A 22,651-nucleotide genomic window follows, 5' to 3' on the forward strand; every position below is an offset into this window, starting at 1 on the left:
ATTTGCCCATATGGGTATCTTATAATTTAGCTTATATTGATACTTTTTCCAAACCCTCAGCAACGCATTTCTAAGTATATGACCCTTAAACACTTTATCCCCTCTTTTTTCATATAACAGATAAGCATGCCATCCATATAACAAATCATAACCTTCTATATTTAACATTCTCTCTTCAGTTAAATTAAACCAATCGCTAATTTGTGATAAAACAGCTGCTTCATAGTACAATCTTAAATTAGGCATTTTAAGACCTCCTCTCTCACGTACATCCTGTTAATTTTCAGTTTCACTCTTGGTTTCTTCCCGCCCCAAATAAAAGTATTAACCCCTTTCTGCCATTCCATCAAGTTTCCATCTTTCTTAAGCACTGGTATCATTTGAAACAAAAATAAGAACCTAGGTAATACATTTATTTTTATTACTGCTATCCTTCCCAGTAGAGATAGTTGTAGCTTTTTCCAATTTTCCATTTCTTTCTGCACTTTTTGCCAAAGAACTTCATAATTGTTTTTAAATAATTTCATGTTTGAGGTTGCAATATATACTCCTAGATGCTTAACCTTTTTAACTATTTCAAACCCCGTTATTCTCCCTAAATCTTCTCTTTGAGATATGGACATATTTTTAGTTATCATCTTTGTCTTGTGTTGATTTACTTTAAATCCAGATACCTTACCATATTGACCTATTATGTCCAACATATGTAGAACCGCTTTTATAGGTTGAGATAAAGTAACAACCAGGTCATCTGCAAACGCTCTTAATCTATAATCCTGCTGTCTAATTGCAATTCCTTTTATTTTATCAGAGTCACGTATCTTATTCAACAAAACTTCTAAAGTTAAAATAAACAACAATGGAGACAAAGGACAACCCTGCCTTGTACCTTTCTCAATTTTAAAAACATCTGTTAAGCCTCCATTAACTATTATTTGTGCTGTTTGTTCCTAATATATTTCTCTAATTGAATGTAAAAAATACTCTCCAAAATGCATTTTTTCTATTATCTTAAACAGAAATTGCCAATTCAATCGATCAAATGCTTTCTCTGCATCCAAAAATATGAACGCTGCAGGGACCTGGTTGTTTTTTTCCAAATATTCCAATAGATTTATAATTTGTCTAACATTATATTTCATTTGCCTCCCTTTTATAAAACCTGATTGATCATTATGAATTGTTTGTTGCATAACTGGCATTAGTCTATTCGCTAATATCTTGGCAAAAACTTTATAATCAGTGTTCAAAAGTGATATTGGCCTAAAATTTTCAGGTTTGGTACAGTTTTGATCTTCCTACGGGATTCTCTCTGTATTTCTTATAGCAGTCCTCAAAGACCAGACATATAATTATTTCTTAGAACTAAAGTACACACTTTAAAATTGATTTGGAAGAGGTGTTTTAGTTCCATGGTGATGCAGAAGTTCTGCTGTTTTTTTTTTCAAATGCAAGCCTAAGAAACAAAAAGCCTTTGCTTTTAGTAATGTTACTCCTAAAGCAGTGACACCTTTTTTCAACCTGTAAAAAAGTCTTTAAAAGTCAGCGTATTTTAATAAATAACAGAAATGTTATTACCAGCTCCAAAACACCAGGTTTTGTATCATATTCAAAGTATGTATAGCTGAGATGAGCTACTTGGCAATTTTATGACAGAAGCTATATTCTATCAGGGATGTGCTGTTTATCAATTATACTAGTTGTCAAACAAACCCTTTATAGATGCAAGCCTTTCTTATTTCCTGTAGCCAACTAAGAATATATATATTTTTGCTTTAGGAATGGTTTCCTTCTAAAAACTTTAAGGCTGAGGAATATAGAATCATAGGGCTAGAAGGGTCTTGGAAGTCTTTTAGTCCAACCTCCTGCCCAAGGCAGGAGCCTTTATTCCATCCCAGACAAATGGTTTTCCAATTTTGTCTTAAAAACCTCTAGCAACGGAGCATTCACAACTCTGAGAGGCAAACTATTCCATTGACTAATTGTTCTCACTCTCAGGAAATTTCTGCTTAGTTCTATGTTGGATTTCCCTATGAGGTTCCACCCATTGATTCTTGTCTTGGTCTTGGGTGCTATGGATAATAAATCAACCCCCTCTTCTCTCTTCCCGGTAACTGTTCTTCAAGAATTGGAATACACTGTCATGTCATCCCTAAAATGTTCTCTTTGTTAGGCTAAACATACCTAATTTCCTTAGACATTCATCATATGGTTTAGCCTCCAGACCCTGTATCTTTGTCGCTCTTCTATGTACTATTTCTAGGCCTCAGCATCCTTTTGGTATGGTGAACGGAACTGGATTCAATATTCCAAGTACTTTACTACTTGGAATGATGCTATAACTTCTTGTGAACTTGATGCTATTCTTGTGTTAATGGGATTGCCTGGGATTGCATAAGCTTTTTTGGCAGCTGCAATACATTGCTGGTTCACACTTAAGTGGTGGTCCACCTCTCTCATAGGTACTACTGTTGAGCCAAGTACTGCCTATTCTGTACTTACTTACACATTTGGTTTTTCCTGCCTAAGTGCATGACCTTAACTTTTCACATCACTGAGCTGCATCTTGTTGAATATGCCCCAATGCTCAAATCTGTAAGACCCTTCTGAATCTTGAGTCCATTTCCCCCCAACCTGCAAATTTGAGGAGAGCCCCTTCAGTCTCCTTATCTAGATTGTATGCTTCCTTCCATATAGATGTAGTTGAAGACCACATGTTGAGTGCAGCTGGTCAGCCAACTGCAAATATTTCTTGTGGTGGTACTATCTATTCCACATTGTTCTATCTTACCAAGAAGTAGGCTGTTGTCAACTTTGTCAAATGCCTTACTGAAATCTAAGTATACTATATCCAAAGTGTCTCTTTAATCCACTAATTAGTCACCTTATCAAAGCAGGCAGTAAGGTTTGTTTGACATGTTCTGCTTTTACCTAAACCATGCTGGCTTCTAGTAATCGCCTTGCTTATTTCCTGGTGCTCTCAAGTCCACTGCTTCATTATCTTTTCCAGGATTTCCCTTTTCCCTAGTATTGATGTCAAGCTGATTAGTCTGTAGTTTCCTGGATCCAATTTTTTCCCTTTTTGAAGATTGGAACTCCATCAGCTCTTAGCCATACTGACTTCATCCTTTTATATTTGGGCTTGGTATTCTATTCTAGTTATGTGTCCTGGTTTCAGTTTTTTATAGTTGTTCTTAAGTCTTTGACTTTATTAGAGGGTTCTTTGTACAGCCATGCTGGTTTCATTTGGAGCGTCTTGTTTTTCTTTCTCTGTAGTATTGCTTTTGTTTGGGCCTTTATTATCTTGTTTTTCAGTTTTTCACAAACATCATGAACTCTTTTTTCCTCTAGGATTTCCATCCAAGGAAACCTTACTAATCTCTCAGCTTGTTGAAGTTATCTCTCTTAAAATCTGAAGCAGCAGTCTGACTTTGTTCAGTTACCTATGGCTGCATTATGGTGAATTCTGGTATGACATGGTCATTCTCCCCCAAAGTTCTTACAGTTTACACTCCCTCAACCATTTCATCCCTATTAGTAAGAATTAAGCCCAGTATAGCTGACCTTCTAGTTCCCTCCTCCATCTTTTAGATGGAAAAGTTGTCAGGCATGGCAGGAACCTGTTTAATTTTTCACTCACTGCAGAGTTTGTTTCCCAGTTGATGCCCAGGTAATTAAAATTCTCCATTATTACAGTGGTGTGTTTCCTGCACACCCCAGCTAACTGATTAGGAAAAATATGATTAGGTCTGCTTGTTTGCGATTCCCCCCAGAGTTTTATTAATAATCAGGTTCTAAGGACTGAAGGCCACTGTAAAACCTTTTTTTCTTTCCTATAAGTACCTTATGGCTGCTTTGGAGGCACTGTTTTCTTATTGAAGTATTGCATCTCTTTTCAGCTTCAATTTCTTTACTGACTGTGGAATAATAGTTTCTAAGAGAGTTAGTTTAATCCTTTTTCTTTTTCATCCAGAGAGTATAAACTGTGCTACTTATTGTCGCACAATCACAAAGCATGCTGTTATCCCTGTAGATAATAGTTGCCAAAACATTATTTTCTTCAAATGCTTCTCTTTTTCTTTTTTCTTTACATTTTTCAAATGTATCTTGTTGTGGCTGAATAGTGAAATTTTTGTTCAAAACACTTCATTCCAGAAGGTTATAGGCTTATCACGTTTTTCTTTTGGGCACATTACACAGTTACTTTTATGATAAGGTTGAAAGAATCTGTGTAATGCAAAAGTTGGAAGAAAGATTTCATTTTGAAAACTCATGTAGTTCTTTATTGTATAAGCAGTGCCATACTGTGGAGAGCTACTCCAACACAAATTTGTAGCAAGTTGATTGGAATCATCTGTGAGTTCTGATTTGCAAATTGGACCAATTTGGTAGAAATATTAGCAGAGATTGCTTTTTTTTTTTGTTTGTTAGTTTTCCAATCTTGCTTTGACTTCCATAGCCCAGTATAGTTTCAATTTTCCTAACATTTATATTTAGGAAATTACTAGCTAAAATACAGTTGAAATTACTAGTTAATTTACAGTATGACCGTGCATAGTGGGGATATTGAATTTGTAATTCCAAATAACTGATGATGGTTTTTTTGTGAAGTGTTCTGGGATTTGTAGTTCAACAATCTTTGGAGGGTAAACAATTTTATTTCATCTTTCAGTTAGAATTAAGAAGTGTTATTGAAATATTCTGCAAACAACTGTCACATTTTCATAAATTCATTTATTCTAGAATCTATGCAAATCGAAGAAAGAATAGTAAGCTGCTAACAAATGTGAATGATATTCCATAGAAGGGAATTTACTATAATTTTGTACTGTGGGAGAAAATAGAGATTTCTTCAAAATAGTCTCTTGCTGACAAAAATTTGTGGTCTGAAGTAAATAAAGATTTTGAAGTGTTTCTAGGAAGCTAATAGCAATGCTTCAGTTTGGGGCAGCAGAAAAACAGTGCTCTATTCTTTAGGAATAAAACTTAGTTTAACCACACAAGGAAACGCTGAGTCCTGTTGGCTGGGCTTTGCTTAAGAACAACATAGCCGAGGTGGCATATATCCAGATGTTAGTGGCGGAACTTCTAAACTGAGGAATAAATGTCTTAATGTCCATTATATGTTTTTCTATGTGTTTCACACCTAATAAAACATTCAGAGATTGCCATAAATAATATCTAGAAACCTAGGCAGTTACACATGTCAGTATCAGTGTCAAAGACATATTTAATCATGCAAAGAAAAAATATATGAGATTGGGATTTAAAATGCTGTTTATATATTCCCGATTCAAGCCAAGTGGCTTGAATGATTTTCTCTTTGACATCTAACATATGGTTCTCCCCCAGTAAAGGAATGATAAAATATTTTTCTCCGTGAGTTACATGCCAAATGTGCTTGTGCTGTAGAAATTTCTTCAAAACTTATGAAAATCCTTTAAGCCACAAAATCAAATTATGGTAACCAGTAGTTTCTTGGGATTGCTGGGTCTTTGAGTACTGCGGGTACTGTGACTGCAAAACAAGCCCAAATCATCACTCCTCCACTACCATGCTTGACGGCTGATATGAGGTGTTTGTGCTGATATTCTGTGTTTGGTTTTCACCAAACATGGCACTATGCATTATGGCCAGACACCTCCACTTTGGTTGTGTCTGCTCAAGGGACAGTGTTCCAGAAATCTTGTGATTTGTTGCAACATTGCAAACATAAGCCGTGTGCCATGTTCTTTTTAGAGAGAGGACAATTTCTCCTGGCAGCCTTCCAAACAATTCACACTTGTTCAGTCTTTTTCTAATTGTACTATAATGAAGTTTAACATTTAGCATGATAACTGAAACCTGAAGAGTCTGAGATGTAATAACTCTTGGATTTTTTTGCAATTTCTCTGCACATTGCACAGTTTGACCTTGCTGGGACAGTCACTCCTGAGAAGATTGGCAACTGTTTTGAATATTTTCCACTTTTGAATAATCTTCCTCACTGTAGAATGATGAACTTTAAATTGTTTGGAAATGCGCTTATAACCCTTCCCAGTTTTATGGACAGCAACAATTGCTTCTCTAAGATAATTGCTGATGTCTTTACTCTTTGGCATTGTGTTAACACACACCTCAATGCTGGAGACAAGCAAACTCTTAAAATTTCAGCTTTTGTAGAGATAGTCCCACTTGGTGGTGATCTATTAATCAAAGGCACTTAATTAACAGCACATGGCTGCTACTTAGCCTCTTCATACCTATGGAATGGTTTCTCCATGTTGGATTTCTTTTTGTACTTTTAAGAAATGCTACGAACCAGATGATTTTTACTATGTCCTGATATGCAAAGCCATAGAGCTCAAAGAGGGTGTACTTACTTTTTCTGTAATTTTGCAGCTTCCAAAGCTGCATGATGTAATAAATATGTAATCTTGTGAAGACTAGGCTTTGTATGGGATGTGACAGCTTGACAGCTTGTATTGTTTCATTTTTTATTTAAATCCAAAACAACTAAGAAGAACTTCCTTAATATGGATAAAGAAAGTGAAAGAATAATAGGTGGGAATGCTAAAAGAGAGTGTTAATGAAGGAGATCTTAAAAATAATAACTTTTGGGGATAATTTTTAAAAAGCAGAAAAATTTGGTTACAAAAAATTGGCTGTATGTTCTGTTTAAAGTTTTATCATGATTTCTTTACTTGCTTGATTTAAATGTGTCAGACTTATTTTTACTATGAACATAATGTAGTTTCATTCATTTTGTTATCTTTGTAAATAAATTCTTTATTGCACTTTTCCCATTTATCCTTAAATATTTTATTAAAACATTACCCAATAGTTTATCATGTACTGAAGCTATTTGAATAAATCTATGAAAACTTTATGCTGCCTGTCCTGCTTCAAGTTCACTGCTTATTTTCATTTAACACATGTAGTTTTTCTATCTTCTATTATCATCCATCTTTGCTAATTCTAGCATTTGCTTTCCATAAAGCCCTTTTTCATTTTTCCTTGTAATTATAATAAACGGTTACAGTACTTAAGTATCTTAAGCCAAACATTTTAGAGTTTGAATACCATTATTATAGTTGTTTTTATTATGATAATAGTATGAAGGTCATAAACAGAGATCACATGGTTGTGGGGATGATGGAACTCTGTAAGTATGAGGACTGGTTCATTTAGTGTCATTGTATGTTTGAATGGGCACTGAAAGTGTGGTTGTTAAGTGAAAACCACCTGTGCCAACTCCGAGAGATTTAAGAAACTCCTTTTCTTAAAAGATCAGAAATTTACTGGTTGTATGCTGAAAGGGAACTGTGTTCATTGTTTTATGTCTGAAATGCTCATTGTATAAGGGAGAAAAATATTTTGTTTAGGCTTAGAGGTGTTAATTAGCCAATAAAGGAGAATATTTGTAGCTCAGAATTGAAATAAGGGGTCCTTGGTGCTCTCTGAACTTGGTAGTTTTCTTGCAGATGTTTCCTTATGCAGACTAGATAACCTCATCAGTTCTAGTCCTGATGTTATTACTTAGTTTGGGTAATGAAACATCTGCAAGAAAACAACCAAACTCAGAGAGCACCAAGGATGCCTCTTGTTAATTAGCTTCAGTTGTTCACGTTATGTTCTTGTTCTCATACAGAAGTTAACTGGTAAAATAAATTTTATATATGCAATTCTTAAAAAACCGACACACTTCCTGTTAATTACAATAGAGTAGCTTTCTGTCCAATTTCAGTTTGCAGTTCATAATGCCAATACGTATCTTTACATATGCCAATACAATGTGTAGTTTTCAACAAGATTAGCTGGAATCCAAAAACAAAAGAATGTTTTGTTACCAGTAATTTCTTCAAGCAATGAAAACTTAAATCAGTCAACCAATACCTGCTCTACAGTGCCACTAAATAAAGACAACCACGTGCTGCTTTAGTTTAACCATTTGGTATAAAATGCATTGAAACACAGCACTTGTTAAGTTTTCTCTGAAGCTAGAAAAAGCTGACCAAGAGACAATTTGTTTAAAAAAACATGACTTCATATTCCCTAAGGCAAGGCAGAAAATGGAGAATGAATTCATTATCTTACTGAATCTACACCTACAGATTAATTCATAAATCAATTCATAATGCTGTTCGACTGGTTTGTCTTGCCGCTTTCAAAAATTGGCATAATTTACGTGTGTATGAGTATCTTAGGCACTTCTCAGGATCATCACACAAAGCTAGAGAGTTCCCATTGCTCTAGGGTTTGGCAGTAACTGTCAAGAAATGCGTGGAAGTTTGAGATGCTGGGGGAGGTGTAATTCCCAGCTATTGAAAAAAAGAAAGAGCTGTGTAGGTTTTGTTCCTTTTGTTCCCTGTTTCTGGGTGGGATGATTGCAATATGATTGCAAGTAATTGTAATAACAGATTTGCAGAAGACAAAAAAACATTAAAAATATTCTGCAGGTTCGTTTGTAGGTAGTTTGTTTGTTTTTATGTTTTAGTTGTTTAAGCGATTTTATAGATGCATGTTTAAACTTTGTACTCTTTAACAGATTTCAGTATATTTCATCTATTAGTTACTGTGTTTTATTTTGCAAGATATGTACCCATTTAGGCTGGAATATAAATGTATTAAATGAGTAATTAACTGGATGTAGGTTTTTTAAATTAGATTTTTAAAATAATATCATGAATTTTTTTTTTATGGTAAAGGAAAGCTTGGATATTATGAGTTTGCTTTCTTCTATTGAATCAGTAGTATTTAAGCATGTCTGTTCATTTGTCTTGTTGAAAATACTTGCCAGTTAATAGGGTATGCTAATTTATACATTTCCTAAGGTGCTTTCATCACTGAATAACCTGGTATGTAATAAGAGTTTTCTATCTTATTATAGGCTAAATATAATAAGCCTAAACCAGTCCAATTCTAATACTTCCAAATGTACAGTATAAGGCCATGGTGGCAAACCTATGGCACGCGTGCCACAGGTGGCACACAGAGCCCTCTCTGTGAGCACGCCAGCCATCGCTCCAGCCCAGCTTCACCGCACATCCACGCACACCTCCCACCAGCCAGCTGGTCTTCGGGTCTCTGCCGCACATGCACGGGGCGCGGGGCACGGGGCACATACAGGGGATGTGCATGCATGCACGGGTGGGTGGGTGAATGAGGCGCATGTGCAGGGGGATGCAAGTTTGTGCAGGAGGCTTTCCAGGCCCAAACGGGGTGCCCCGTTTTGGGCCTGGAAAGCCTCCTGCACCAACCTGGAAGCCAAAATGTGGCACAGGGGACCAGGGTGCATGCGCGGGGGGATGCTCACATTGCATTTTGGGGGTTCGGCCACACGCATGTGCATTCGGCATCAAAAAGGTCAACCATCACTGGTATAAGGTATACGCGTCTGTTGGAGAGAGTTGTTCTCTCATTTAGGGTTCATAGTATGTCCAGCTAGTAGAACTACCCCTCCCTCTCTTCAGTTCAATCACAAATGTTTTTAGAGTTATAATGATTATTCATAATGAAATATTTTGGGACTTAGTTATTCTGACTATTGTAGAAGATTTTGAAATGAAGGCTATAGCAATCTGATGAAGTTCACCAATATATTTAGTGTACTATTAGACAGCTGGGATGTTTTGTTTTTGAAGTTTTTAAAAAACACTCTTACATGTTTTTAGTTACCTTTTTTAGTTTCTGGTTGTCTGTTTAGCTATTTGTAATTTTCTATGTTTAAATTCATTATTTCTTTTTCTTCTTCTGCCTGTTTCTCTCCATATATTTTCTTGAAATCAAGAAACTGAAATAAAACAGATTTACTTTTAACCTATGAATATTCAGATGTATTGTCTATGGAGATACTCAATCATCCAGGTCATGGTTGTCGCCAAAGTGCTTTTTTTCCTAAAAGGAAAATGTACTTTTGAAAAAAAGCACATTTGGTTCAGAAGTATTGATCAATTCAATACTGACAAATTTATTTGAGGCCTCAAAGACAATAAATAACTTCAGAAAAGAGAGTCCAACATTTCTACTTACTGTTACATGTATACTACAATCTTTTAGAGAACATTATTAGCTGCAGTATTTTTTTTTTATTATTGTTAAAGATAATGATAGGATTCATATTCTTGATTCTGCTAAGCTTTGGATGCACCGCACATATTTGCAGGTATACCTTTTGCCTTTTTCATGTTTCTTCTCTCTGATTGCAAGATTGGAAAAAACTTTGGAAATTGACAGAGTTTGAGAGAATATTATGTGTTTTGAAAGATAGAGCTAAATAACACATTTTACTTATTTGGTCCAGAACAAGTCATTTTAACCTTAATCCATTATATAATACTGAATGCAACGACCAAATGAAGGAATGGAATGGCAGTGATACTCAAAATGGATATTGTAAAGTATATGCTTAGCTATAATAAACAAAAGGAATGTATCTGTAAGAAAGGGATATTCACTGAATGTTTAAAATGGCTTTTAAAACTAAGCAACATGATAGCCGACAACAAAAGCCTAGGATAACAAGGACATGATAACTGAACACAGACTTTCAATATCAAACAAAGAAAGAACAAGAAAAGATACCTCAGTCAAGAATGTCAATAAATAAAGGAAAATAAGAGAAATTTTAGAAGTTCAGAGAGATCATTGGAAAATGCATGACTTGGGTCCAACTATCTATATGACTTTTCTTTAGTGATCTTTCAGGATAATTACTCTTCCTATAATTTCAATATTGCATTTATGTCCTTTATACTAATTTCATTCAGAATGATTTTTGAAGATATACTATGTTAAATCTTAAAAACAAGATAATGAATGGAATGTATAATGTTGCTAGGAATAATGGTTTTAAGTATGTTGTTAAGTTAATAGAATTGCTTCAGAATTAGATCATTTTCTTCTTATAACATTTTGCCTTACAGATTTGTAGAACATTAGGTATGGAATATGATTATTTTTCTTGCAACCAAAACATGCAGTGAATATGATTTGAGCTATATTGTGCAGATCTGGCCTCCTACATGATGGCTGTAAGGTTAAGCTCAATTTTTTTTTTAAAAAAATACTACTTTTAAAGACCGTTTTAAGAATATGTAGGGAAGTTGTAATGGAACAAGGAAACAGCGAAAGAATCAGCACTGCAAAAATATGGCAGAATAATAACTGGATAGTGGTATTGTATGGATCACGTATGCACTGTGAATGAGCTAGGTTAAGTCCACAAGAAGCAGCTGGAAACAACTAATATCTGTCTCTGTTTGCTTAGCTCATAAAAGTAGCTTTAGATATAATACCTAGGGCAGGATGCACTATGCTCCTTTAACTTCTTGACAAGAAGATTAGTCTGCAGATATGTTAGACATTTTGTCTTATATTAATGGAAAAAATAGATTTACCTTACATAATCCGGATATTCTGGTTTATTTCAGCTCTAGGTTTAAGACATACTTGTTTAAAGCAAAAAAGGCTTTGTTGGTATAATTCACTGAAACTGTCATTCAGAAATATACAAATCAAGGGTCACATTCATTTATTTTCCTAGATACTAGTTTTCTTCAGTTTTCTGTGTAAATATTTAGGTTATTAAATTTGCCAATATTTCTACTCATATGTGCCATTTTTTGTTCTTATTTTATAGATGTTACTTGGACATAAAATAAATGTTATTAAATACCAATTGCCTAAGGCTGTTACGGACTCATTCAAATACTTTCCACTTGATTTGTTCTAAAACAGCACTTTCCATTGGTTGTTAATTTTGGCATATAATATGTAAACAGTAAAAATTACAGGTGTGCTTAGTTTCCAACTACTTTATTTCATGTTTGTGAAGTTTAGATCTTATGGGAAACTTACTACATGCCATAGAACAAGATATAGAACGCCGCTAAATTTTCTCTATTTGAATCTAAAAATCATTGACAAGCGTCAGATGCAAGGGCTACTTCTAAATGAATGGTTGAAAATGCCAACAACACTGTATAGGGAATTCATTAATCTCATTGTAGAATATCACATTTGAATAACGATCCATATATTGGGGTCCACTCCGGAGGTTGAGAGTTCAATCCTAAATACCAGCAGGCATTTCTCTCCATTATATTGGGTTACTTATGTTTTTGACGCAAATTCATGATTTTTTGACAACAAAACCAGATGAGATATTGCAAAACACATGATCTCAGATTTGTAATCTGAGTTCTTGAGTTCAGTTTTGCTTTAGTGTGAAAAAATGATTGTTTTGGAAGCATGTTTCATTCTAGTCTTGTTGATTTTGTGATCTAAATGGTGTTATATGTAGCCCATCTTTTAAATTGTTCTAAGGAGAAAGTGATAGAGGGGAAGTACAGTTCATGGAAAAGTGTTTCTTACCTTCTTCAGTACCACTCTACCAATTAACAGTACTCTTCCCCACTGCAGCTTTGTAATAAAATATTCAGAATTTATTATAGTATTCATAGAATTTCTTATTTGTCCTGAAAAATTACTGTTTTCTTAACAAAACAACCCATTTCTGTCAAAAGAAATACTTACCAGACTTTCAGCCTTAACAGAAAAGAAGTATTAGGTCCCCAAATTTATTTCTTAAGAACTATGCTTCTTTGAAAAACAAAAGGCTATTTTCTCATTCTGTTTCTAGGTTTTCACATCCCATGGACCAACAGTAATTATGCCAACTTGGTTCTGTTCTCGGGAATGGTTTTACCTTGTAGGAAGATTTAATGAAGAAGGAAAGGTACGTAATATGAAAAGGAGAGGAGCATAACCTAATTATGGGAAAGATTGATCTCACTCTTTCCCAGTTGGATGCCCTCCAGATATGTTAGAAGTACAGTTATGAGAATCTCCACCCAGTAGTGCTTTTGGCTAGAAATTCTGTGAGTTATACTCCTAACGTATCTAGAGGGCTCTAGGTTGGGAAATCTATGCAATAATGTCTCAAGAGATGCTTGCACCATGCAATCCTAATCACGGTTGAAGTTCTTCATCAAACATTTGACTGGGTTATATTTAATTAAGAAATTAGCTGTTTTCCAAAGTGCCATTGATAGAGGAACTGAACAACACAGATCTATTATTATGGCATTTTCGTTGATTGATTGATTATGTGCCCTCAAATTGATGTAAACTCATATAGATAGATTTATGGCAATCTGTCCCCAGCCTGGTTCTTCAGCTCTTCCAGTGGAACACCAGCATCACTGTAATTCATGATATAAAAATGTTAATACTGTCATCAGTAATATTATCTCTGGGAAAGCACAAAAAAGGAGCACTAATGTAATGTATTTGTTCTGTTATTTGTGAAGACATTATTGCCAATCTGTATTGACACTCTGCAAGCGCGTAAGGAACATCAGCTTTTTCACAACAAGTAACTCTAGAATTTTCCCACTATTAACACAGCATTTTAAATATTTTGCCTAGTACTGAACTCTGTGACTTATTCTGAGACACAGGGCCCTGAATGGCATTTGAAAGAGACATCACAAAACAGTGTGAATCACTGTTTTGAGAATTGCTTCTGTTTGAGAATTGACTCAGAAGCGTTACACATGATAGAATTGTTTTGAATGGCATTTTCTACTAACTTCAGTGCAAAGTAGTGTATTGAAGTGATGTCAGACATAACACATGAAATCTTACAATAATGAACTCATGTTATATAAGATGGAAGAGGTCTGTATGTATGTTGTTACATATTGCTATCCTGCAAAGAAACACAGGGTGAGTTATAGTTTAAAAGACAGATACGCAGATTTTTATTTTTTATTTTTGCTTTTTTTTAAAAAAAAAAGCCTCTGACGATCAGGCAACTCAGCTGGGATTGTCAGAGCCTTTTAAAAGCATTTTCTCCTGATCGGAGGGAAACGGCAGTCAGGCATGGGAGGAACTCCGTCTGTGCAGCATAGGACCGAGTCTGCAGATTTGAATAGCTCCGCCCTCTGCTGGTGTTCTCCAGTGTTTCGACTCGGTCTATGCTGGACAGACGTGTCTTCCCGGCCTGACCGTTTCTCCACACCTTTTCCTACTTGGATCCAAATTGACTGTTCAGATCGATATTTTAATTGGCTATTCAATTCAAATTCAAATTGTTTTTTGATTGTTGGTGTGAAGGGTGAGTCTGCCTGATACCGCCACAGCCGCGGAGCGGTTTTGGGATTACCTGCTGGCAGGACCATTCTAGGGGCTACCTGGTCATCCCAGTCTTCCCCCTACATTGGGTGAGCCTTTCCCACCCTTGTCTTAACGGCATTTGCCTAGTAGCCCGACAAGCGCTAAGCACCATCTGAAATTGGAAGCACTTTTAGACCGCGTTTTACTGCTGGATGGCTAGCGGTCTGACATCGCAATGCTATGAGTGAGCTCTGTCTCCTTGTTGCTGTAGCCCCCATCGCTTTGAAGCCGGATGGCTTGCGATCTCTGGAGCAGCAGGCTGAAGCCCCTTCTCTTCGCAAGACTTCGGATCTCAGCTAAGTGGCAGCAAATTCACCTTATCGCATTTAACGCTCCCGGGGGGTTATTGGCAGACGCCACAAGGCAGCCTCGCACTGCAACTTCAACTGCTGGGGGGAGGCGCAGGCATATGAGCAATCCCAAGGAGGGTCCCTCGGGTCTACCCCCTATTCCTAAAAGGTCCAAAACGAGGGAAGCCGCAACTGCCTCTAAAGCTTCTAAAACCTCCAAGAGGAAATGTGGTGGCATAAGGCACTAGAAAAGGCTGACCTCAAGGCCCAATCACAGCAGTTGCCTCAGCCAGCGGCCATTTTGAGCCCTGTTCCTCGCTCACCTCAGAGCAACATGGATCCCCCTCAACCCAGAAGGGAATTATCGCCTGACCAGCCAGCTCCATGTGGGCCCTTACATCCTCCAGGGAGTGAGCCATTATTCCAGACCCTCCCTGCTCCCAGCCCTTCCTGTTCTACTCAGCCACCTGAGGACGTCCAGGGAACACTCAGATCTCCTTCTGGATCCCAGATTGGGTCTCAATCAGGGATGGAACCACAGTTTCCAGTTTTTCAAGCCTCCTTGGAGGCTATAATTACCAGGGCTATTCAGCAGGGGCTCGTCCAAGGATTGCAACAGGGATTGGTTGGCCCTGTCCCACAGTATGTGGACTATCTTCAACCTTAGCCTCTTCAAGAGGAGTTCTCCGAGGTGGAGCCAGCAGCATCTCTTGAGCATTCAGAGCAGGGGTCTGTTTCTGAGGAGGAAGAGACAAGATTCCTGGTTCTTTCTGATGATGAAGACCTAACCCCAGATCAACCCGCCTTCATTGGCCTTTTTCGGCCTCAAGTTTTTCGGTCCTTACTTTACAAGGCTCTTTCTATCACATGACTTGGCGCAGCTTCTCCATCCACTGTGGAGCCCTCAGCGGATAATGACCCGACTATTTCCTTATTCGCGGAACATTCAGTGGAACCTGAGACGGTGCCTGCGCCTAAGCTCTTTACCAATGTTATCCAAAGACAGTGGGCCATTCCCGGCTCTGGTCCGGCCCCTAATGGTTTAGACAAGCGCCTTAACGATTCGGCGCCCGCTCTTTCAAATCTCTTGCAGGTACCTCCCGTGGATGCCCCTATCGTGGCACTGACATCCTCCACCCGGATGACGGGGTCCCCAGAGGAGTATTTTTGCCCGGAAGATAAAAGAGCTGAAAAAACATTGAACAAGGGACACCAGGCTGTGGCCTGGGCTATACGAGCCTCCACATCGACTTCATTTTTCAATAGGGCATCGCTTCTTTGGTTCAAACAGGTTCAGGATGGACTTCCGCTCTCTGACACAAGGACCCATCAAGATTTAAAATTGTCGCTGCTTTGGAGTACTCAGCGGATGCCACTTTGAATTCGGCTAGATTCGCAGCAAAGTCCATTGGTTCCACTATCGCCTCCCGTCGCCTTCTATGGTTCCGTCATTGGCAGGCCGATGCCAGGAGCAAATGGCAGTTGGCCTCCTCTCCATTCTCGGCTGAGGCCTTATTCGATCCACCATTGGATCCTCTTCTCGTTGAAACCAGGGACCGTCGCAAAATCTTGCCTTCTGTTTCCCGACGAAGTGATTCCGTTATGCACCTTATCCACAGCCCCAGCCCTTTCGGGCCTCTGACTCCGGTTTCTACCAGCCTCGCTACCAGCGGTCATTTCAGATCAGACCTCAACAACAGGATTCTCAGGTCAGACCCGGGGGCAAGTTCCAGCTTAAGTGGCCCTTTCGGGGAGGCAGGGGCAGACCTTTCCATAGAGCCAAGTAATCTCTCCTCCAACATACCGATAGGGGGATGTCTGGGCCTATTCGCCAGTCAGTGGGAGGTGTCAACATCTGATGCGTGGGTCAGGGAGACTATCCTTCCCGGTTTATGGCTGGAGTTCCGCTCCACCCCCCCAACTGTTTTCTTCACATGTCCCATTTCTCGGGACAAAGCCAAGTGGGAACTTGTTTCCGCGGCCATTAAACACCTCTTAACCATTAGGGCTATTCAAAGGGTTCTCCCAAACCAGCATGGTCAGAGGTTTTATTCCCGCTTATTTCTGGTGAGGAAATCCTCAGGAGGGTGGAGGACGATTCTTGATCTTAAGGCCCTGAACCGGTACATAATATACCGCCGGTTCAAGATGCATACCCTCCACACTATCCTGGACACCATCAGACCGGGTGATTTTCTTTCTTCTATCGATTTGACGGAGGCCTATCTCCATGTCCCCATTCACCCTGATCACCGTTCCTACATTTTCACTACCTCGGAGGACATTATCAATACTCCGCCTTACCGTTTGGCCTTTCCTCCACCCCACGGGTTTTTACCAAGATTATGGCGACCCTCGTCGCCCACATTCGCTCTCTCCCCATCAGGATTCAATTTTATTTAGATGATATTCTTATCCAATTCTCTTCTATCCACTCCGCCCACCGGGATTTGTCTACCACCATCCATGTGCTTCAGAGCCATGGATTTTCCATTAATTGGGCCAAAAGCCATTTGTCATCCTCCACTAGCCTCCAACACTTGGGAGCGATCATTGATACTACAGCCCCTACTGTCTCTCTGTCTCTGGAACGCCAATCTAGCCACTGTTCCCTCGCTCAATGTTGCGTCACTGACCGTTCTTCCTCGGTTATTGTCCTTCCTTGCCTCCTGGGCAAGATGCTCTCAACCTTCGGCATTGTTCCTTGGTCTCACCTCCACAGCAAGGAGTTACAATGGTTCCTCTTGCCGCATCAGAAAGCCCACTCCAACATGGAACTGCTCAGGGTGACCCTGCCAGCTGAGCTAATCGCCTCTCTCCAGTGGTGGACCTCACTGGCGATCTCAAAGGCCAGTCCCTTCCGGGAACCAACGCAGCTGCTTCTCACCACTAACGCCAGCCTCTCAGGCTCGGGGCCCCACTTGGAGCACCATCTAGCACAAGGTCAGTGGTCATCCGCAGAACAACGTTTCAACATCAACATCTTGGAGTTGCATGCAGTTCGCCTCGCCCTCACTTTCTTCCAGGAAAGGTGGAGTCTCGCAATGTTTTTGTCCGCATGGACAACATAACGGCAAAGGCCCACATCAACAAGATGGGAGGTACACATTTGAGAACCTTCATGAGGGAAGCCTTACTCCTGGGTTGCTGGGCCGAAACTCACTTCAGCTCTATTCATGCAGACCACATTTCAGAGGGTGGCGAATTCACAAGTGGACGCCCTCAGTCAACATTGGCTGGACCACACGGAATGGAGCCTTCCTGTTCGAGGAAATAACATCCTGGTTCGGCCTTCCCTCGGTGGACCTCTTTGCATCAGTCGCAAACCATCAGGTTCCGAGGTATTTCATCAGGTATCTAAATCCCAGGGCAGAAGCCACTGACCCACTTCGCAGTCCCTGGCCCTCGGGCCTTCTATATGCTTCCCCCCCCTTTCCCTTAATTTCAGGGTCCTCCGGAAGCTCCTGGAGGAACGGGCGGAACTCATTCTACTGGCCCCTCACTGGCCTAGGAGGCATTGGTACGCGGACTTAGTGTCCCTATCTGTGGTGCGGCCCTGGACGAGTCCTTACAATCAGATCATCCTCAGTCAAGGGGCTGTGACCCATCCAGACGCCTCTTGGTATCACTTGACCGCTTAGAGATTGAGCGGTGTCTGCTGACGGAGGCTAATGTACCCGCCCTGGTCATTTCAACCATCCAAGCATCCCGCCATGTGTCCACCAATCGCATCTACAATGTTACTTGGGCTTCTTTCATGTCCTGGTGCCAACGGTCCTCGGTACCACCCCTGTCAGCTTCTATTATTCACATTTTGCGATTTCTACAGGAGGGATTTGACTCGGGTTTGGCACCCAATACCCTTTGCTGCCAGGGAGCTGCCATCTCCACAATCTTGAACTGCGGCTTTTCTACACTGGTCTCCAGGCACCCTGTTATCCGCCATTTTTTGCAAGGTGCTTCTAACCTGCATCCCCCGACAGTCCACCGCTTCCCCACGTGGGACCTCAACAAGGTTCTATCAGCCCTGACTATTTCTCCCTTCGAGCCTCTCCGCCTTGTGTCACTTCGTTTCCTTTCCTTCAAAGTATTGTTCCTCGTCGCCATCACGTCAGCTCGCCGCATTTCGGAGGTGGCTGCCCTGTCAACTCGCCAGGATTTGTGTATTTTCCATTCGGACAGAGTCATTCTTTGACTGGGCCCTGCCTTCGTCCTGAAGGTTAATTCTCTTTTCCACCGAGCACAGGAGCTGGTCCTTCCTAACTTTTGTCCCAATCCAGCCCATCATCTGGAACGCTCCTGGCACACATGCGACGTGCTCTCAAAATCTACATCAACCGCACATCTTCATTCTGCAAGACTGAAGCCTTGTTTGTATCGTTCCAACCAACATCCATCGGCTGAAAAACCACTGGCCCTATGCTGGGGAGGTAGATCAGGGCAACTATCACTACGGCTTACCAATGACAATCCTTGCCGATTCTATGCAACATTACGGCGCACTCCACCAGAAACGCCACTACTTTGGCCGCCTGGTCTACCCAGGCCTCGTTGGAGGAGGTCTGCAAGGCTGCCACCTGGACCAGTCTAACGCCTTTTATACGTCACTACAAGGTGGACTCCTTCGCTTCGGCAGACGCAGCATTTGGACGTCGAGTTCTCCAAGCAGTTCCCACTGCCTAGTGGTGCAAGGCCTCTCTTCTTCCCTCCCGGTGGACATGCATCTGTGGTATGTCCTATGCCTGACTGCCCCCTCCGATCCGGAGAATGGACGTTGGTCTTACCTGATACGTCCTTTCTCTATGAGGAGGAAATGGCAGTCAGCCCCACCTTCTAGGGAGGGGTGGGGCTTCCTATTAGAGGGGTGGGTGGATTTTATTCTCTCTCATTTCAGGAAGACATGTCAGTCTGCGTCAGCGCCCTCGACGAAACACTGGAAAACACCAGCAGAGGGCGGAGCTATTCAAATCTGCAGACTCGGTCCTATGCTGCACAGATGGAGTTCCTCCTATGCCTGACTGCCGTTTTCCTCCTCATAGAGAAAGGACATATCAGGTAAGACCAACGTCCATTTTCTATTGAAGGCTCTGACGATCAGGCACCTCAGTTGGGATCGTCAGAGCCTTTTAAAAGCATTTTTTTACAACCTCTTCGCCGAAGAAAAATGCTTTTAAAAGTAAAAACAAAAGCCTCTGATGATTGCACGGCTCAGCTGGGCATGGGGGGGGGGCAGGGATTTTTGCTACTGGTTCTCCGAACCACCCGCCGCCATCGCTACCGGATCAGGCGATCCGGTCGAACCGGGAGCCCCTGTTAAAAAGCATACTAATACATGGTTTAATAGAGTCATATTAATTAGCTAATAATTTTATTAGTTATAATAGAAAGTATGAAAGATATTTAATGGAATGATTTTAAGTAAAAGAGGCTGAAGTGAAAGAGGCTATGGATAGCAAAAAATGTTAGCTGCAAAATTTGTAGCGAAGAGACATATAATGCATAGTGTGTATATAGAGAAAAGGAAACAATGAATTGATAGGATTAAAAGAGGCAGATACCATAGAAATGGATTCTGTTGGAAATGAAAACAATGTTTTGGAAGAAGGTGAATAATAGTTCTTTGTTCATTCATAATATGTATTTCTAACAGTTTTAAAATAATTTCTTTTCCAATATTCCCCTCCTCTTACCTCATTTTCTTTACATGAAGGAAAAGTGAGCTTTGATCTCAACACTATTGATTTTCTGAAATTTATCAACATAATTATATATTTTATTGTATTTCAGAAAATATATAGCATCCCAGAAAGAGAAAGTTTAATGGAAACTGAAAAATCTTTAAATATGTTTTGTCCTTAATTCTGTTCAGCGCTAAGGAGAAAAATAGAAAAGAGAAAACTACATAGCACTTATTTCATAGGGTCACAGGAAAAATATTAGAAGTTAGAAAATGAATATTTAAAGTTAAAATGAAAGTAGTTTTTTTTTCTGGTGAGTGGTGGAATATGAAGATATTAGATTCAATTTTTTAAATAGCTGAATTAAAATATTGTAAGGTTGCCTAGGGATTTGTCTAGCTGCTCTGGGGAAAAATAAAGACAAAATGCAGACTCTGATATTTTTGGCACATTATGGATAAAACTGAACAGAGATCAGTTCTTGAGCTGAGTCCAAGATGAAGTTTTAAAGCGAAAACAATTATGCTTATAAATTTCTTTAAAACAGCCCTTCTTAACAGCATACTTTAATAGTATGTTGTTAAGCATGCTGGGGTAATTAATCCAATGCATTGCTTGATCTTTACTCCTTTCCAAGTGAACTGTGGCTGCTCATATATTTTTGTTTCAGGAGATTAATTCTTTAACTTTGTTTTTCAAAACAACCAAGCAATTATAACTTTATCACAAATTTCCTGCTTTGAGATTGGACCAGTATAATTTACAAACCTATCAGGGCATGACTCTTGGGTGCAGTCACAAAACTAGGAAAAGTCTTGATTGGATTTGTATCATTTGGGGAAAGTCTAAGGCTAAGCATTAGATGAATGAATTATTGTAACAGGTTTTATAGATGTGTCTTTGGTGGCGGCTCCAGGAAAAACCAGAGTTTGAAACCATTATGAAAACTATACATTGGACATTGTCCTCCTTATGCGTGCATGTGTCTGCAAGCAAATGGAAAAGTAGGACCCTGGGATCTGTTAAGAAATAATAAAGATCAGTGAATTCAAGTTGTAGATATATGAGTGTTCAGATACACATTACCTTGACCTGTGTTCCTTGACTGTAATGGTGTTTTTGTGGATTCTGCATACAAGAGATAGTCTTGTTCTAAAAATCAATATTAGGCTAATATTTTTAATTCTATCAGTCCAATTTAATGTGCTTTTTATTCTGCTGTAGCTCCCAATGAGCACATTTTCTCAGTAGATGTTGTTTGGGTTAAAGTTGCTTTAAAGTGTTATGCTTCTTTCTGAATAAATATTTATCCTTATCACAATTAACATACCAGTAGCAGTATTTGTTTCTGAAGATATATAACTTACCAAGCTGTTCATTGGTAGTTCATTGATATATAACTACCAAACTGTTCATTGTTTCCTTATTATGGTAACCATGCTTTTCAAATTAGTAACCCTTTTTATTTGAAGTGGGCCCCTTTCTATTTTGGCATGGAAGTATATACATATTTTAAAGTAGCACTTCCATACATTGGTGCCGAAATAAGTCACAGAACATTTAAATCACAGTATTCTTAATTATGGAATCTAGTGAAAGTAATAGTTTGAATGGGGAAATATGCAAGCACTGGGAATGGTATATGGGGTAATAAATTCTACAAATATGCACGTGGCAACATACACACATACATAGACACACACACGAACTTGGGCCGCAGGTTGCTTTGTAATTAGAACCATGTGGTTAACTTGACTTAACTTGGAGCATGATATGAAGAACAGAAGCCAGGTTAAATTTTGCCATTGACATAGCATCACCACAATGTTGAGCACAAGGGAAGAATAAATCTCACTAGAATGTAGGTTGAAGAAACTGGTGTTTTCTTTTTCTGGTGGTTATGTTGTTTTTCACATTCCCACTGCAAGTATTCATTATTCTCTGCTAAATTCTTTAATACCCTTATTATTAAACCTGATAGAAACCTATATAAGATACTTCTTTTCATTATCAAAATATTGCAGAGGTTAATGGAAAGCTGCAGCTGAGTCAGTACACAGTTCTTTCTACCCAATGGCAAAAAAATAAGCAGACTTTTTCAATCAGTAGTATTGCATCTGTGGTATCTGTGGCTCCTACAGAAACAATTTTTTATGTCCCTTTGAACTTACTACTGCTAGTTGTTTATCTGTATTCAGTACTGTGAAAATGTCACCCCAAAATATTAGTATTTAGTTCCTGTATAAGAATTACATATACTCAGAATAATATCTGAATATTAAATCTTGGAGAGAATCATGCAGCTGAATCATGAAGAAGGGATATTACCAAATCATCCATGGTAAAATACTTGCAGGGTAATAAGCCCAGAAAACCCTTGAATGATAAAAAGCTGGACAATATAGTTAGACCTGATCTATACAAAATATTTCAAATCAAGCTGTTTCTTTGGGTTTAAATTAGATCATGTCTATTTTTGTAGTTTTCCTTGCTTCTGCCTTTGCCTCTTGGCAAATATGAACA

General features: G+C 39.1%; 1 protein-coding gene across 1 annotated transcript in view; it reads left to right on the forward strand.

Annotated features, from left to right (window-relative positions):
• B3GNTL1 (UDP-GlcNAc:betaGal beta-1,3-N-acetylglucosaminyltransferase like 1) overlaps positions 1 to 22,651 on the forward strand; it is a 146,706-nt gene that overhangs the window by 84,898 nt on the left and 39,157 nt on the right. The window contains exon 7 of the mRNA XM_070937479.1: positions 12,623 to 12,718. Within this exon, the coding sequence (XP_070793580.1) occupies positions 12,623 to 12,718 (96 nt within the window). The remainder of the gene's footprint in view (positions 1 to 12,622; positions 12,719 to 22,651) is intronic.

This window comes from Pituophis catenifer, unplaced genomic scaffold (genome assembly GCF_029215685.1).
Source record: "Pituophis catenifer annectens isolate HBS135680 unplaced genomic scaffold, rPitCat1.0.hap2 SCAF_2, whole genome shotgun sequence".
Lineage (NCBI taxonomy): Eukaryota > Metazoa > Chordata > Lepidosauria > Squamata > Colubridae > Pituophis > Pituophis catenifer.